Here is a 19,620-nt window from a genome sequence, read left to right as displayed (position 1 = left end):
AATGGAATCAAATCAAAACTCAGTAATAGAAAAACAGCCAGAAAACCCCCAAACACTTCAAGACAAAGCAACACTGTTTTTTTTGTTTTGTTTTGTTTTTTAGGATTTATTCACGAGAGAGAGCACACAAGTGCACGAGTATGGTTCAGGAGAAGGGCAGAGGGGCAGAGGGAGAGGGAGAAGCAGACTGCCCACTAAGCAGGGAGCCGGATGCAGGGCTTGAGCCCAGAACCCTGGGATCATGACCTGAGTCTAAGGCAGACGCTTGACTGAGCTACCCAGGCGCCCTCAAAGCAACACATTTCTAAGAATACATGGGTCAAAGAAGAAGTCTTAAGAAAAGTTTAAAAATATGCGATCCAAATGAAAATACAACTTACCAAATTTTGTAGGATAGGGCAAAAGCAGTATTTAAAGGGAAATTTATAGCACTGAATGCACAGTTAGAAAAGAAAAAAGACCTAAAATCAATAATCTAAACTTACATCTTATAAAGTCAAGAAAAAAAAGAGCAAATTTAAATCGAGAGTAAGTAGAAGAAAAGAAATAATCAAATTTAAAGCAGAAACCAATGAAAGTGAAACCAGGAAGTCAATAAAAGTTAATGAAACCAAAATCTGGTTCTTTGAAAAGATTAAAATTAATAAACTTCTAGCTAGGTTAACTAAGAAAAAGAGAAGACAGAGATTTACTAATAACAGAAATGAAGGGGGGCCATCGCTACTAATGCTATAGACATTAAATAATAATAAAAGAATACTATGAACAAATCTATGTCTACAAATTTGATAACCTATATGAAATGGACAAATTCCTTTAAATACACACTCCATAAAAACTCACAAAAGGAGATATAGATAACTTGAAAAGTACTGTATCTGCTAAAGAAATTAAATCAATAATTAAGAACCTTCCCAAACAGAAAGCACCAGGCCCACAGGGACTTACTGGTATATTCTACCAAACATTTAAGAAGAATTATATCAATTCTCTACAATATCTTCCAGGAGATAGAGGAAACATTTCTTAACTCATTCTATAGGGACAGCATTACTCTAATGCCAAAACTGGACATAAACATTACATGTCATTATACATCTGTTAAAACCCACAGACACACATATACAACACAAAGTATGAACACTGATATAAACTATGGACTTAGTTAATAAAGTTTTAAATTTATAGAAAGATTGAGCAGAAAGTATGGAGAATTTCCATGTTATCTGCCTCATCCCCGTTTCTCTTATTTACCTCTTGCATTAGTATGATACATTTGTTATAATTAATAAGCCAATCTGATATACTATAATTAACTAAAGACTATAGATTACATTAAGATGTCCTCTAAATGTTGTACAGTTCCATGGGTTTTGACAACTGCAGAATGTCATCCGTGTACCTTTACAGTATCATACAGAATAGTCCCATGGCCCTAAAAATGCTCCATGCTTCACTTATTCATCCCTCCTTTGTACTCCCCTAAACCCTGGCAACTACTGATTCTTTTGTACTGTCTATAACTTTTGCTTTTCCCAGAATGTAATGTAGTTGGAATCACAGTATATATCTTTTCCCGCATGGTTTCTCTCATCTAGCAATATGTATTTATAGTTCCTCCATATTGTTTTGAAGCTCATTTCTTTTTTACTGCTGAATAATAGTCCATTGTATGGATGTATCACACTTTATCTTTGCTCCTATTAAAAATCATCACCGTTTGCTTCAAAATTTTTACAATTATGAATAAATATGCTATAAACGTTCACATGTAGATTTCTTTGTGGACATAAGTCATCAACTCCCTTGGGTAACTATCAAGGAGTACAATTGCTGGATTGTATGGTAACACTATGTTAGCTTTGTGAGAAACTGCCAAAGAGTCTTCCAAAGTAGTTGTACTATTTGCACTGCTACTAGTAATGAATGAACAGCTTCCTTTTTAGGAGACAGGCTTTCTCAGAGATATTGCAAGTTCAGTTCCAGACCGCCAAAATAAAGTGAACGTTGCAAAAAGGGAATATTGCAACAAAATCAAATGAATTTTTTTGTTTTTTCCAGTACATATAAAGTTATGTTTACACTGTGTAATAACATTGTGTCTAAAAACACTGTATATACCTTAATTAAAAATTACCATATTGCTAAAAACTATTAACCATCAACTGAGCTTTTGGCAAGTCATAACCTTTTTGTTGAAAGAGGGTTGCACCTCAATACTGATGGCTGCTAACTGATCAGGGTAGTGCTGCCGAAGGTCTGGGTGGCTGTGACAATTTCTTAAAATAAGACAATGAAGTCTGCTGCATCAACTGACTCTTCCTTTGATAAAAAATTTCTTTGTAGCAGGAGATTCTGTTTGACAGTTTTTCCCCAATAGCAGAACTTCTGTCAATCTTCTCAAACTCTGCAATTGCATTATCAACTAAGTTTATATAATTTTCCAAATCCATTGCTCTCATTTCAACAATCTTCATAGCATCTTCATTAAGAGTAGATTCCACCTTAAGAAATCTGTCTTTGCTCACCCATAGAAATAACTCCTCATTTGGGGTGATGACTGGATCAGCTGGTTAAGTACCCGACTCTTGATTTCAGCTCAGGTCATGATCTCAGAGTCATGAGACTGAGCCCTATGTCAGGTTCACACTCAGCATGGAGTCTGCTTAAAAGTCTCTCCCTCTGCCCCTCCCCCACCTGCACATGAGCAGGTACTCTTTCTCTCTTAAAAACAAACAAACAAACAAACTCCTCACCCATTAAAAGGTTTATTATGAGATTGCAGCAATTCAAATATTATCATGATAAAGTAGAAATATTATGAGAATTATCAAAATGTGACACAGAAACATGAAGTGAGCAAATGCTGCTGGAAAAATAGTTGAGAGATTTGCTCAAAGCAGGGTTGCTACAAACCTTCAACTAAAAAGGGAAAAAAAAATACCCACCAAAAAACCATAGTATTCATGAAATGCAACAAAGAGAAGCACAATAAAATGAAGTATGACTGTTTATATTTTGCATATATTTTCCCCCAATCTATAGCTTGTCTTTTCATTTCCTTAATGGTATTTTTTAAAGTAGAAAGTTAAATTTTGGTAAAATCTAATTAGTCAAATTTTCATTATGCTTCATGCTTTTAATGTCTTATCTAAGTAGTCTTTCTCTAACCCAAAGTTGCTAAGTTTTTCCTTATGTATTCCTTTAAAAGTTTTAAAATTTTAGTTTTTACTTTTAGATCTATTTTGAGGTAATTTTTGTTTATAATGTGAGGCAAAAGATGATGTTCATTTTTTTGCATATAAATAATCAATTGTTCCAACAATATTTATTGAAAGGACTATTATTTCTTCATTGAATTACCATGGTGCTATTAATAAAAACCAGTTGACCATACATATATTGGTCTCTTTCTGGGCTCCATTCTGTGCCACTGATCTATGTGCCAATACTACAGTGTTTTCTTTACTGTAGGGTAATAGTAATCCTTGATATCTGGCTGTGGATAGCATCAAATTTTCTTCTTTTTCAAAACTGTTCTGATTTAGTCTAAGTCCCTCATAAATTTCAGTTTATCAATATGTCAGCCTGAAATTCTGACTGGGATTCTACTCAATCTACAGAACAGTTTGGGGAGAACTGACAATGTTAACAGTACTGAGCCTTCCAAACCCTGTATGTATGTATGCCTTTAATTTCAGCAATTTTTTTTTAGTGTCCAGAGGATAGGACTAGCACATATTATTAAATTGATCCCTATTTCTTTAACAAGTATATAAAAATACAACCAATTTATATAGATTGATCTTATATCTTATAACCCTGCTAAATCACTTCTTAGTTCTAGGTTTGTTGTTTTTCCTTCTGATCGATTCTTAGGATTTTCAATATAAACAATAATGTCATCTTTGAATAAAAATAGTTTATTTTTTCTTCTTCAATCTGTATGCCTTTTATTTATCTACTTTTCCCTGCCTTTTTGTACTGGCTAGTACCCCTGGGTATAAACATGAATGGAAATGATGAAGGTTGAATAGAAGTGATCACAGAAAGAAAGCATTCTATCTTCCATCATGAATTATGATGTTAACTGCAGTTTTTTAATAGATATCCATCAGGTTGAGGCAACCTCCAAGTTTACCAAGTTTTTATCAAGAATGAATGCTCAATTTTATAAAATTTTATAAAATGCTTTTCCTGCAACAATCACATGACTCTCATATCAACAAAATGGTGGCATTTATTGACTTTCAAATATTAAAGCAGTCTTGCATTTTTTAGACAAAACTCACTTGATAATGGAGGATTATCCTTTTTCTATGTTGCTGGATTTGATTTGCTAGTACTATCTTAAGAACTTGAAGTCTATGTTCATGAGGGATACTATTTTACAGTTTTCCTTTCTTGAAATGTCCATAGCTGGCTTTGCTATCAGGGTAACACTAGGCTTCATAAAATAGTAAATGTTTCCTTCTCTTCCTGTTTTTCTGGAAGGAATCAAGTGGAACTGCAAATATTCAATTAAAAAAAAAACAGAGCTATTCAGGTTGTCTCTTCTTATGTAGGCTTTAGTAGTTTGTGCCTTTTAAGGAATCAGTCAATTTCATCTAAGTTGTCATATCTATTGTCATAAAGTTGTTCATAATATTTATTATTCTTGAAGTATCTGTTGGATTTGTAGTGATGTCCTCTCCTTCATTTCTGATACCAGTAATTTGGGTCTAGCTATAGGATTACTGATTTTATTGATATATTTGAAGTTATACTGACTTTGTCTATTTGCCTTTAATCCATTTAGTCTTATTTTTATTAATTACTTCTTTCTGCTTATTTTGAATTTAATTTGCTCTTCTTTTTCTATTTTCTCAAGGTGCATACTTAGATGACTGATTTACATATTGTTCTTTTCTAATTATGGCATTTTCCTCCAAGCATTGCTTTGACATATATTTTCATTTTCATTCAATTCAAAACATTTTTTTGTTTGTGATTTCTTCTCCACCCTGTGGTTATTTAGAAGTATGTTGTTTAGTTTCCAGATACTTGGACATTTTTCAAATAACTGTTTTGAATTTTAGTTTAATTCTGCTTTAGTTTCACAGGTCTGCTATAAAAAACTGGGGTGAATCTGCCCAATGTACTGTGTAGCATGAGGACTCTCGACTCAGTGGGAATGCAAACTATTCTCCAGACTTTGTGATCCCTGGAAATTGTTTGGCCTACTGTGCTTTCCAGGGGATCTTCTCTAGAACTCCAGAGGCTTACTTCATACATATGTAGGTCAGTGCTCAGCCAAGGACTTGACAGCAGATCTCCAGAGCCCTTTCTGTGTTCAGCTTCCTTCTCCCCAATATTTTGCCACACAAATTCCAGTCACCTCCAATCTCTTCAAATCCCGACCTCTATGAAGACGGCTGGCCTGTTTGTATTTTCATCCTTTACTGCAGCCTGAAAACTATCCTCAATTTGATATTGTTCACTTTGTTTCCTTTCTGTCAGGGATCATGGTCCTGGCTGCCTACTATCCCTGTCTAAAGATGGTTTCCCTTCCCATCCTATATTTTGCTAACTTGTGATGTTAATTCAAGACTATTTTTTCTTCCTTATAGCTTGGATGAACTTAATTCATTCTTGTAACTTTAGTTTTCATGGTACCCTAGAGATTTCAGTATGCATCCCTGACTTTTTATACACTGTAAGCCATTTCTTTTACCACTTCCTGAACAATGAAAGGATCTTACAATTGTTTGATTCATTCAGTCATTCCCTCCTTTTAGGCTATGACTTTCACATATTTCACTTTTATACATGTTATAAATGCCCCAAGACATTGTTATTATTTTATTTTAAAAATTATATTTACCATTAGTATTCCCTTTGTCATTCTTTCTGCCAGAAAAACTTCCTTTTGCATTTCTTATGAAATAAATGGAGATTATTTTTCTCAGATTTGTCTAAAAGTAAAAATCTTTATTTTGCTTTCATTTTTGAAGGTACTTTTGCCAGAAAGGGAATTCAAGTTTGGCAATGTTTTTCTTTCAAAACTTCAATGATCTCAGTGCACTCTGTTTTGACATATATAGTTCCTGTTCTATTGCTAACCATTAGTCTCATTGTTTCTCTTTAAAAGTATTCTTCTCTGGTTACTTTACAAATATTCACTCAGTCTCTGATTTTCAGGAATTTGACTATGTTGTTCCAAAGAATGTTTTTCTTTAGATTTTTCCTGCAGGAGGGTTCACTGCTTCTTGGATCATCAGTTGATGCTGTTCATCAGTTTTGAAAATTCTTGGCTACTAGATCTTCAGCTATTTCTTCTGTCCCATTTACTCCTTCTCTCTTTCTGAGATACCAATTACATGTATATCAAACCTTTTGAGTATGCCTTCTATTCCCTCTTCTGTTCTTTCCATACTTGCTACTGAGTTTCAGTTTGGATGCTTACTACTGGACTGTCTTTAAATTCATTGATCCCCTTCTCTGCAATGTTTAATCTCTTAACCCTATCAGATGAGCTTTTATTTCAGATATCATATTTTTGAGTCCCTGAATATCCATTTGATTGTTTTTTAAAGTATAACTAACATACGGTGTTACATTAATTGCAAGTATACATTGATTTGACAAATCTACACAGTACTCAGTACTCACCGTGATAAGTACAGTCATCAACTGTCACCACACATTACTTAAATATCATTGACTATATTCCCTATGCTTTTAATCTCCAAGACTATTTTTTTTTTTACAACTGAAATTTGTACTTCTTAATCTCCCTTTTCCATTTTACACATCCCCTACCCACCACCCCTCCAGCAACCACCAGTTTGTTCTCTATATTTAAGAGTCTGGTTGTTTGCAGCACTTCTTAAGAAAGTCAAGAGATGGAAGTAACCCATGTGTCCACTGATAGATAAATGAATACAGATGATGTGGTATATTGGGAGTACACCAAAGTAAAACGCTTTTGCAGTGAAGGAAACCATCAACAAATGACAAGGAAACCTGCTAAGTGGGAGAAGATATTTGCAAATGATATATAGTATAGGAGATAATATAGAAAATATATAAAGAACTCTTACAACTCCACACAAAAAGACAAATAACCTGATTTTAAAAATGCGCAGAGGACTTGAACAGACATTTTTCCAAAGATGACATACAGATGGCCAACACACACATGAAAAGATGCTCAACCTCACTAATCATCAGGAAAATGCAAATCAATACCATAACGAGATATCACCTTACACCTATCAAAATGACTAGAAGCAAAAAGACAAGAAATAAGTGTTGGCAAGGATGTGGAGAAAAAGGAATCCTTTTGCACTGCTGGTGGGAATGCAACTGATGCAGCCACTGTGGAAAACAGTATGGAGGTCCCTCACAAAATTAACAGAAATACCACATAATCTAGTAATTCCACTACCGGGTATTTACCTAAAGAAAACAAATGGCTAATTCAAAAAGATATACGCACCCCTATGTTTATTCCAGTATTATTTACAATAGCCAAGATATGGAAGCAGCACAAATGTCACTGAAGAAGATGTGGTATACATACAATGGAATATCACTCAGTCATAAAAAAGGAGACCTTGCCATTTGCAAAACCTGGATGCACCTGGAGGGTATTATGCTAAGTGAAATAGTCAAAGACAAATACTGTAGGATTTCACTTCCAGGTAGAATCTTAAAAAACAAAACAAACAAAAAACAGAAACTGACCCATAAATACAGAGAACTGATTGCCAGAGGGGAAGTAGAGGGAAGAATGGGCAAAAACAGTTGAAGGGGAGTGGGAGATAGAGAATTCCAATTATGAAATGAGTCAAGTGGACAAAAGGTGCAGCATGAGAAAAGTCAATGATATTGAAATAGTGTTATATGGTGACAGACGGTAGCTGCACTAGTGGTGAGCACAGCATAATGTATAGACTTGTCAAATCACTATGTTGTACACCTGAAACTAATGTAACATTGTGTGTCAAGTGTATTTCAAAAGAAAAATGTTTAAAAAAGATGATTTGGGAGGTGCACCTGGGTGGCTAAGTTCTTCAAGTTCCTGACTCTTGGTTTTGGCTCTCAGGGTCGTAGGATGGAGCCATGTTTTGGGGCAGTGCAGAGTCAGCTTAAGATTCTCACCCCTGGGGTGCCTGGGTGGCTCAGTGGGTTAAAGCCTCTGCCTTCGGCTCAGGTCATGATCCCAGGGTCCTGGGATCGAGCCCCGCATCGGGCTCTCTGCTCAGCAGGGAGTCTGCTTCCTCCTCTCTCTCTGCCTGCTTCTCTGCCTCCTATGATCTCTGTCTGTCAAATAAATAAATAAAAAATCTTTAAAAAAAAAAAAAAAAAAAAAAGATTCTCACCCCTTCCCTCCCTCTTTGTTCTCCCAGTCCCCACCCTGCCCCTGCACTCTCTCTGAATAAACAAACAAATAAATAAAATCTTAAAAAAAAAAAGATGATGTGGTACATATGTATATATACACATACGTATATACATATACATACATACCCAATGGAACACCTATATACATACACAATGGAATATTATTCAGCCATAAAAAAGAATGAGATCTTGCCATTTGCAAAATATGGACGGACCTAAGGGGTATTATGTTAAGTAAAGTAAGTCAGACAAAGACAAATGCCACATGATTTCACTTATAGGTAGAATCTAAAAGAACAAATGACTACTTGATTGATTTTTAATTCTAATTTTGATTCTATTTCCTAGTAAAATTTTGTATCTTCATTTTCTCTTTTCTTCTCTTAAAATATAATACATTATTTTAAAATATTTGTTTATAAACTCTACTAAAAGGACCATCTATGGAACTGCTGTTATTTTTCCTCATGATTATTAGTTACATGTTCCTGCCTCTCCATGTTACTAGCAACATATGCCTCTCTGTTTCCTCAGTAACTTAACCATTTTTCTCTACTTATAGTACTGGGAATGTTAGCGTGCTGTGACTCAGTATCTCTTTCTTGGAAGTAAAAGTCTTCCTTTCCTCCTGGGATTTCTTTTCTTTCATTGTGGGAATACTAAACTATCATTGTTTCTATTTATAGAGAAACTGCCTGAACGGTAGATGCTACTGGTTGATTCTGTTCTTAATTTCATTTTTTAAAAACATTTATTTATTTGAGAGAGAGAGAGAATGCATGAGTGGAAGGGGCAGAGGGAGGAGGAGAGAGAATCTCAAGAAGACTTTGAGCTGAGCCATATGTAGGGCTTAATCTCACAACACTGAGATCATGACCTGAGTCAAAACCAAGTTGGACACTTAATTGACTGTGACACCCAGGTGCCCCCTTAATTTCATTTTTATCATCAGAAGATTACACAAGTACCTGAGCTGCTCAAAAGTCATCCAGCCATTTTACCTGTTGAGAATGAACAAGATAATCTTCTATAAGGCCAATATCAATAGCACAAAAGCCAGAATAAAAATAATTTTTACCCACAGAAATTCTTAGGAATACACATGCACACAAAACCTGTGCTATAGTAGAAAGAGCCAGAATTTGAAGAAAGAAAACCTGGTCTAAACCTCATCTCTGTCAATTTACTAGGACAACGACCTTAGACAAATAATTATTCTACTTTGATTTTCAATTCATTAAGTTGCTGTGAAGACAAAACAATGTATTTTAAAGACCTCTGTGAATTACAAACACAGTATAAAATGCCTTATTATCTAGTTTCTAAATCTACAAAGATAATAAATTGAATAAACATGGGGATGTGGATGTAATAGATACTGACGATAAAAACTGACAACCAACATTATAATATCAAAAGAAGAGTCAAAAACTATTTTTTAAAAAGATTTTATTTATTTATTTGACAAAGAGAGAGAGACAGATCACAAGTAGGCAGAGAGGCAGGCAGAGAGAGAGGGGGGAGCAGGCTCCCTGCTGAATGGAGAACCCAATGTGGGGCTCGATCCCAGGACCTTGAGATCATGACCTGATCTGAAGGCAGAGACTTAACCCACTGAGCCACCCAGGTGCCCCTCAAAACCTATTTTAAAAGTACCACTTAGAGCTAAGGGTGAGCTAGTTAATACAGGCGTAACTAGTCCTTACATATTTCAATAGACCCTGAAGCTTTTACTCTACCTTGACATGGTATGATAATTGGTTATTTATGATAAGAAGCTTGAATTTGAAAGTAATTTATATCCTATAATATTACTATTTAGATAAAGGACTATCTAATAAACTTAGGAAAAACTGTAATCAAAAATGTCTAAAATTGGGGCACCTGGGTGGCTCAGTTAGCTAAGCAGCTAACTTGTGGTTTCAGCTGAGGTCATGATCTCAGGGTCTGTGCTCAGTAAGTGCTCTGCTTGAAGATTCCCTCTCCCTCTCCTTCTGCCTCTCCTACTGCCCATGGCTTACACCCACGCTTTCTCTCAAATAAAGAAATTTTTTAAAAATGACTAAAATTCCAGTTGGTTGATACACATCTAGATTAGTTTTTACTTAGGAGCCAAGGGCTTTATATCATGTGATCTTACAATGATTAAGTTTGTGAATAAAATGAAGAATCTGCATCATTGATTCACTTTTAGAAATGAAAAACTTTGTAAAAAGTATGATTTTTCACAAGTGAGAAGAAAAAGATGAATTGACTGTGGTTAAAAACAATTATGGGAAAGGGTGAAATCAACATACTGGGAGTGCAAAAAGCAAATGGAAAAACAAGATGACTACATGAAGAGAGGACATGTGGCACAAGTTTCTGAAAACAGGAATCACTTGAAGGAATGCTGAAGAACGGGAGAACAGGGTTGTGAAGTAGTTAATACACCAAAGCTTTAGTGATGTTTATAAAAACGAATACAGGAAATAGTATAAGTGAAATAAAACTGGACTAAGAATAGCAGTAAAAGTGTATTTACAGATGAGTTAAGGAGACTACTAGAGAACTGATTATAGAAACAAACTTAATAAACCAAGGTTATCCAAGAGAAAACAAGATTTCAGAAAGTACTAGATATAGGAAATCAAGAACCAAAATGAAAAACAGGTACAGTCTAATATAAAAGAAGAAAATCAGTATTTTGCAGTTCCTGAAATGGAGATAGTACCAGGATCTTTTTCATAAGTCCTGTTATAATATGACTGTTCAGTTACAATTTCCCTAGAATTTAAATGTGTTAGGCTAAAACTAAGAGTTATTTTATCTTGTATTTAAAGTCAACACAAGAAAGGGAAAAGTGGTCTAATTTTTATGTGCATGAGTGTTATTATTTGCTAACTAAGCTGAAGGCATATCAAGTTCTGAAATAGTAATATCTGAAAAGACCTCTGTAGAGACAATTTTAAAAATAATTTAGTAAGTTTATGAATAAACCACTATACCTTAGCAAGTGATTTTACAATAGGATTCTCCATAATCCCCTTGAGGAAAATTAGGTCTATTTCTTCTGCTCCTGTAGATGAGGGCAGCTCCGTAAGGTTATCCAACACTTGCTGCATTGCTGCTGAGATAAAAGCAATAAAAAAATAATAATGATAAAAAACCCCAAACCCTTAAATTCCATGCCATTATGAAATACAATATATAATTATAAAATATTTGATATATTTAAAATAATTCAAATAAAAAGACATTAACAATACTCCTTTGAAAAGTCATGTTTTAAAAAACAAATGTTAAATGGTAAGTTTCAAACTGAATTCCCATGAATTAGGAGGACACGTTTTTATACACAATTTGGGCTTTATTAGACTGCCTTATACATACTTACCACTTTACACTTGCTTTATATTTTTTAAATTTAAAGCACTACTCAAGAAGAAATACAAAATTTTAATAGACCTATAAAAAAGTAAGGAGAATGAATCAGTAATCAACAAACTTCCCACAAGCCCAGAACCAGATGGTTTCACTGGTAAATTCTATCAAACTTTAAAGAGGAATTAAAACCAGTACTTCACAAACTCTTCAAAAAAAAAAAAAATAGAGGAGGGAATACTTTCCAGTTATTCTATGAGATCCTGATACTAAACCCACAAGAAGGTATCAGAAGAAAGTTATAGCCAATATCCTTTATAAATACAGATGCAAAAATCTTTAATGAAATACTGGAAAACTGAATCCAGCCACATATGAAAAGGGTTGTACAAAATGATCAAGTACAGCTTATCTCAGGAATGCAAGAATGAAAATCAATCAGTGTACTATATTGTATTAATAGAACATAAAACCAAAACAACTACATGGTATCTCAATGGGAACAGAAAAAGCATTCAACAGAATTGAAACTCTTTTCATGATAAAACATTCAACAAACTAAGAATGGAAGGGAAATTTCCTAAATTTGGTGAAAGGTATCTATGAAGAATCTATAACTAATATCATATTTAATGGTCAAAGACTAGACACCTTTCCATAAGATCAGGAACAAGGCAAGGATGTCTACTCTTGCCACTTCTACTCAACATTATAGTGGAGATTCTAGCCAAGGGAATTATGCAAGAAATAAAAGCACTGGAAAGGAATAAGTAAAACTCTCTCATTTTGCAGATGACATGAGCTTGTATATAGAAAATCCTAAAAATACAAAAAAATTTATTAGAATAAATGAGTTCAGAAAGGTTGCAGGAATCAAGATGAAAATACAAAAATCGAACATATTTCTAAATACTAGCAATGAATAATCTGAAAGTGAAATTTATGAAAACATTCTTTTTGCAACAGCATCAAAAACAAATAATTAGGAATAAATATAACAAAAGAAGGGTAAAATTTGTACACTGAAACTATAAAAATCATCAAAAGAATTAAAGAGAACTAAAATAAATAGAAAGCCGGCTGCCTGGGTGGCTCAGTAGGTTAAGCCTCTGCCTTCAGCCCAGGTCACGATCCCAGGGTTCTGGGATCAAGCCCCGCATTGGGCTCTCTGCTCAGTGGGGAGCCTGCTTCCCCCCCTCTCTGCCTGCTTCTCTGCCTTCTTGTGATCTCTCTCTCTGTCAAATAAATGAATAAAATCTTAAAAAAGAAAGAAAGAAAGAAAGAAAGATATCCTACCTTCATGGATTGGAAGACTTACTATTGTTAACATGGCAACACTCCCCAAATTGATCTACAAATTTAATGTAATCCTTATCAAAATCTCTACTGCCCTCTCCCCCTTTTTTTGCAGAAATTGAGAAGCTGATGTTAAAATTCATATGGAAAATGCAGTGGACCCAGAATAGGCAAAAGATCTTCAAAGAGAACAAAGTTAGAAGACTCACACTTTATTTCAAAACTGACTAAAAAGGTTCAGTAATCAAGACTGTGGTACCAGCATATATAGAGACATAAATCTTAAGAGTCCAGGGCCATGTGGGTGGCTCAGTCGGTTAAGCATCTGACTCTTGTTTTCAGCTCAGGTCATGATCTCATCATCATAGGATTGAGCCCCGCATCAGGCTCCACACTCAGCAGGGAGTCTGCTTGAAGAGTCTCTCCCTCTGCCCCTCCCGACTCAAATAAATCTTAAAAATAAAAAACAAAAAACAACTTACAGACCAGAAATAAATCTATATATTTAAGGTCAACAGACTTCCAACAAGGGTGGCAAGACAATTCAACAGAGCAAAGAATAGTCTTTTCAACAATGGTACTGGGACAACAGAATATGAATATGAATATGCAAGAGAGTGAAGATAGACTCCTACTGCATTCAATATCATAATCTTAATATTATTCAGATTAATCTTATTAGTTTTGTCTCTTCTTGATGTTTCTTTGGTATAAGTCTATTAAAATTGCAGTTTTTAATATGTTTTAATTTTTATTAAAGTAAAACATAAGCATTGTTAAAAGTCAGACTGTACTCACTAACTGGCTTAGAACGAAATATAGCAGTTCTCTGCTCCATACTGTCCTCCTCCCTCCCACCTTACACTACTCTATAGAAGTAACTACTTTGAATTTGTTATAGTTTCATTTAATAACATCTGTATTTCTGTATAATATGTGAATAGTGCTTCTTTTTCTTTTACCCATTTTAGACAGTATCTATTTTCTGCTAAGAATACCTGAGGGTTAAGCTTTTACCTTCCTCTATCTCCAGAAGGGCAATTTCTAATAAAGTCAACATATGGGAATCCTACACATTTTTCCCCCAAATGTTCCAACAAACTTTTCACATTTCCGTAATTTTTCCAAATGCTCAAGAATTTTCCAACACTCTTTCAGACCTATTATTCCCTGACTTAAACTCCTGAACTCCAGTCCAAAGTATTCTTGTCTTGTACTTTAATCTGGACAGTTCATCTCTTCATCTCTAGGCCTCCTATTCACTCTGTGTAAAATGAGTGACAATTCTGAGAGATGTGAATGGGAGAAAAATGTGCTCTTAAAACAAGGAGAAGGAAAACCTATACTGGGCTAAAATGAAGAAAGGAAACCTAGGAAATAAAGAATACAAACAAACCTAGGAAATAAAGAATAAAAACAAACCTAGGAAATAAAGAATACAAACAAACAAAAGCCTATTTCATACTTTTGTTTGGGGCCCAATGTGTACCTTTCAGTGGGTAGAGAACAACAAAATCAATAATCTTCAGAAGTATTTTTATCCCATAACTAGTTAGCTCTACTTCTCATGATGACTTTTTTCTTTCCTTTGATGTTCTATATCTGTTTTTTTTTTAATTTTTAGCTTTCATTATGAAAAATTCCAAACATTCTTTTTTTTTTTTTTAAAGATTTTATTTATTTATTTGACAGAGATCACAAGTAGGCAGAGAGGCAGGCAGAGAGAGAGGGGGAAGCAGGCTCCCCACTGAGCAGAGAGCCCCATGCGGGGCTCGATCCCAGGACCCTGAGACCATGACCCGAGCCGAAAGCAGAGGCTTAACCCACTGAGCCACCCAGGCGCCCCAAAAATTCCAAACATTCTAAAAGGGAGACAAAATAATATAATGAACCCAATAACTATCAGCTCTAACAACTAGCAACTCATGGCAAATCTTGTTTCATACCCCTATATACTCTCTATCCTATATAACTTTCAAGCAAATCCCAGATACCACATTTCAGTATTTATGTTTAAAATATCAGGGCTCTTTTTAAACAATGTAACCAAAATACTGTTAGCACACCTAACAAAATAACAATAATGTAATATCACCAAATTGTTATACTGAAAATCTTAAATTAAAATGCACCTTCTAAATGTATATTGGTTCTTGAGGTACTGAAATTTTTATATTGGTGCTTAATTAAGTGGGAAGAAAAGTGGTGGAGGTTGTAAAATATACCCTTGGTTATTTTAAAGATCTTCATAAGTTCTTGATTCTTGATTATATGAAATTTAATTAAACACTGGTAAGTCTGCCAAATGTCACATGTTCTGGAAATGGGATCTTGAATATTATAAAGTTGCCACGCATTCCCAAACTAATTGGTACATTTAATGGAGTTCTAATCAAAATACAGTAGAACCTTCCACATGTTTTCAGGCCGGGTCTAGCTTGTTCTTCCCCCATTAAGGAAATGTCCAGGGAGCTCCAAGAAACCTGGGCTGATGAGGCAGGGGAGCAGGTAAAACCAGTGCAGTTCTGCACAGGTCGGGGAGGTTACAGCATCTGGAAGTAACTGGCTGTCCAAGGGCAATGCTGTGCTGGTGAATGTCTACAGAAATCTGGTATAAGGAAAAAGCAAACTATGTGTTTTACAAGGAAATCTTCAATGGGTCCTCATGTCCCTTTGGGACCCATGCCCCCAAAGACTTCAAAGAGCAGACTGATATTTAACTATTCAAGTTTTAGGATATCCGGTAAAACCCCCAACCCCTTGGGGATGGTGATGCAAAGCTACTAGAGCTGAAAATCAGAACTGTTACAACTGTCTTTCTAGGATGAAAGTTATGGATGTCATCCATGCCCCTGAGATCCCATTTCCAGCTGAGGATGGCATCCCTGTTTCTTTATGGGCAAGAACTTCTACTCCTAGTTGGTAGTACTCCTTTCAAGGGGTACTCAAAGCTTTCACTATGCCCGATCCCTTCTGGATGGCTGAGGTGACCCAGTATGAGACAGGAGTCTATAGCCAGACAGAGTACTGTTCCTATCAGGAGACCCTGACCAAGCTGGCCACCATGGCCAACGCACAGAGTGGGAGCTCTCAGCAACAACAGTCAGCAGCTGGAGACCTAAGGCAATCTCCTGAAGCCTACCTAACAACCATCAGGTAATATACCCCCCACTCCAGTTACAAGAGTAAACATGCTAAGCACCTCTTTGAAGAGTTTTAAGGACACTGTAACAAACTGTGGAGTACTCTATGATGGCGCAGAAGGACTCTCGCTGAAGACGGAGCCAGACAGACTGCAGTGTGCTTGCCAGGCAGATCCAGAATGGCCCTGCCAAAGCCTTATTGAGTCCAAAGCTTCTAGAGCTCATGCCTAAAGGATCATTCCCCAGCCCTTTCTTATGGGCAGTTTTAGAACATTCACTAAGACTTTGTTTTCCACTGATAGCAATTTTTTTCTGTTGTTGTATTCAGATGTTATTTCTAACATTCCTGTCAAAGCGTCCTTAAAAATATTTGCTTTTCACTGGGTGTGGTGCATAAACAATGAATGCTGGAACACTGAAAAGAAATAAAATAAAATGAAAAAAAGAGAGTGTAGAGAGTACTTAAAAATAATAAAATCTTAAAAAAAAAAGAAATTCTAGCAAGACTTCAAAAGCTACTTCACATTTTTAGAAGACGACACAGGAAAAAAAAGAAAATACAAAAAAGATTGAAAATATTTCAACTTCTGTGCAGATTTCAAAACTCAATAAAAAAAGAAAATTATATTTTAAACTCACTTATGAACATACAGGCAAATATCTTAACACATTAGCAAACTGAATTTAACAAGGCCTTAAAAAACAACAATGGCTATAACATGGAGGACATGGGGAGATGGAGAGGAGAAGGGAGTTGGGGGAAACTGGAGGGAGAGATGAACCGTGAGAGACTGTGGACTCTGAAAAACAATCTGAGGGTTTTGGAGGGGCGGGGAGTGGGAGGTTGGGTGAGCCTGGTGGTGGGTTTTATGGAGGGCACGTATTGCATGGAGCACTGGGTGTGGTTCATAAACAATGAATTCTGGAACACTGAAATTTTAAAAATAAAAATTTAAAAAAATTAAAAAAAAAACCAACAATGGCCAAGTAAAATTTATCCTAGTTATATAAAAATGATTTGACATTAAGAAATATATAATGTAATTCAGTAATTATCATAGTAAGAAAGAAAAACCTATCATCTCAATGCTTTGAATACAGTACAAATAAATTTCAAAACTCTATCCTAGTGGAAAATCATACCATAGTAAGAATTGAAGGAGGAAAATAAAGTCATTTGATACCAGAATCTATATGAAACATCATACTTAGTAAAGAAAAGGCAAAAACTTTACCATTAAAGTCAGGGACAAGACCAGAACACCCACTAAGACCACTACTTTTCAAAACTATATTGAAAGGTTTTTTTGTTTTGTTTTTTTTAAGATTGATTTCTTTATTGGGGGGGGGGGGAGAGAGAATGAATCCCCAGCAGACTCCCCACCAAGTACAGAGCCCAATATGGGGGTCAATCTCATGACCCTGAGATCATGACCTGAGCTGAAATCAAGAGTCAGACGCTTAAATAACTAAGCCACCCAGGTGCCCCTATACTAAAAATTTTGATCAAACGTTTAAAAAATCCACATATGAATGTTAAAATAATAAATAAATAAAGCCACTGATGATAACTTCTACTTGGAAAAGTCACAAGGAATCAGCTGAAAAATTATTTAAATTAGTTAAAAGAGTTTGGGCTAAGTGACTAGACATAAGAGCAATGAACAAAAAAAAAACAAACCGTTTCCTAATAATAGTTACAGCCAATTAGAAAACATCATTGCTGGGAGAAAAATAAAAAAGATACCCCATTCACAATAGCAACAAGATCAAGCAAAACAAGTAAACAAGTAAAAAATAATGCTAAAATAAAAATGTTCATCCAGATAGGTATGAGAAAAACTATAAAATATAATAAAGAACATTTAACATAAATAAATGAAGAGACTATGTTCTGGGATAGGAAGACTCAATGCAATAAAAATATCAATTCTCTCCTAATTATTCTTTTAAAAAATGAATAAATTCTAATAGAAACCCCAACAGAATTTTTTGTAAAGCTATTCCAAAATTTACTTGAAAGAGAAAATGGGTAAAACTAGCCAGTAACTTTGTATATGTGTGTGTGTGTGTGTGTGTGTGTGTGTGTGTGTGTGTAACACAAATATAAAGGAAGTACCTGTGTTATCAAGTATAAAAACAGTGTAATTTAAAATAGTGCAGTATTGGCATGTCAATAGCCAAATCTTGAAAGATAGGAGCTAACCAGTATTTAATATATGTTAAAAGGTGATATTTCAAATCAGTGTGGGTAGGATTCAGTTAAATATGGTAGAATGACTACTTGAGCTTATATTCTATCCCTTCAGAACCTCTATTAAAACAGTAGCATAGTATTAGTAAAGGTACACTCCCACAAAGATAAAGAGGAAAAAAAATGGACAAAAAATATAGCAAAAATATTTGGAACAGTGGGAAAAGAAACTAACTTAGAGCAAAAGTAGATTCTACCTGCTAAATATTTGGGGAATCTAACAATTTCATTCCATCCCACCCTCATGAGTCTTAGCCATCATTTCTTTCCCAAGCTATCACAATAGTCTCTCACAAATGTGTGTAAGTAAGTAATGGAAATGTAGATTTTATGGCCCATAAGTCATTTTAACACAATGCTAGATTCAATCTGCACCACCTTTTACAGCTTTAGTTATATCAATCTAATTCCCTGTCCCTATGCAAAGTCCTCCCTCCACTTATCAGCACATATGCATAACCACTTTTATGAACCTAATTCATATCATCCTTTAGAAGCAGAATTTCTATGCCCCAATTAGGATAAATTCTCCTAATATATATTTCCATAGTATTCTACACATTACAACTCTGATAAACCTATAATTATTTTGGCATTTGTTTAATGTACTATTCTTTTCTAAACTCTAAGTCTGATAAGCATAGAAATTAGATCTGTCTTGTTCAAAACTATATTCCCAGCAACCATCCTATATTCTGGTACATGCTAAATTCTTCATAATATAGTTTCAGTCACAAAAATGTAGTATTTTTCTCTTACTAAAATCAAGAACAGTTTTAAATTATATATTGTTATTTATAAACAAAACATCTGTGCAATACTTGGAATTAGTAAAATGCGATGTAGTTTACAAAGCAGTAATCCTAAAGCTACCAACTTTCCATAAATTATATAATAAGCCATAAAGATAGAAGTGTTTTCTTTCAATTCTTAGTATACTAAAATGGCTTTTTCAGTAATTCTTCATGTAAATATATTTCTAACTTTCTATAATTCAGTACATAAGGCAAATATAATAAAATAAATGGTATTTACCCACCTATATTGTTCCAAAATCTCTTTAGAATTGTTTTATGTAAGCATTTCTGCCTGGTTTTAGAACTATAACTAATTACATGAGTTATTCTTAATAAATTAGGCTTTAAGCCTATTTTAATATACAAAATCCTTTGTAAC

At 34.7% G+C, this 19,620-nt stretch overlaps 1 protein-coding gene across 5 annotated transcripts in view; it reads right to left on the bottom strand.

Annotated features, from left to right (window-relative positions):
• PALS2 (protein associated with LIN7 2, MAGUK p55 family member) overlaps nt 1–19,620 on the bottom strand; it is a 109,049-nt gene that overhangs the window by 51,706 nt on the left and 37,723 nt on the right. For 3 of the 5 annotated variants that reach the window (XM_080818502.1, XM_080818505.1, XM_080818504.1), the window contains exon 2: nt 11,376–11,494. In XM_080818502.1, the coding sequence (XP_080674628.1) occupies nt 11,376–11,492 (117 nt within the window). In that variant the 5' untranslated portion in view covers nt 11,493–11,494. Of the gene's footprint in view, nt 1–11,375; nt 11,498–19,620 lie in introns of all 5 variants that reach the window. The other 2 variants (XM_080818503.1, XM_080818506.1) reach the window with 1 other exon arrangement.

This window comes from Martes martes (assembly GCF_963455335.1).
Source record: "Martes martes genome assembly, chromosome: 11".
Lineage (NCBI taxonomy): Eukaryota > Metazoa > Chordata > Mammalia > Carnivora > Mustelidae > Martes > Martes martes.
This window is presented reverse-complemented; position numbering and strand designations above follow the sequence as displayed.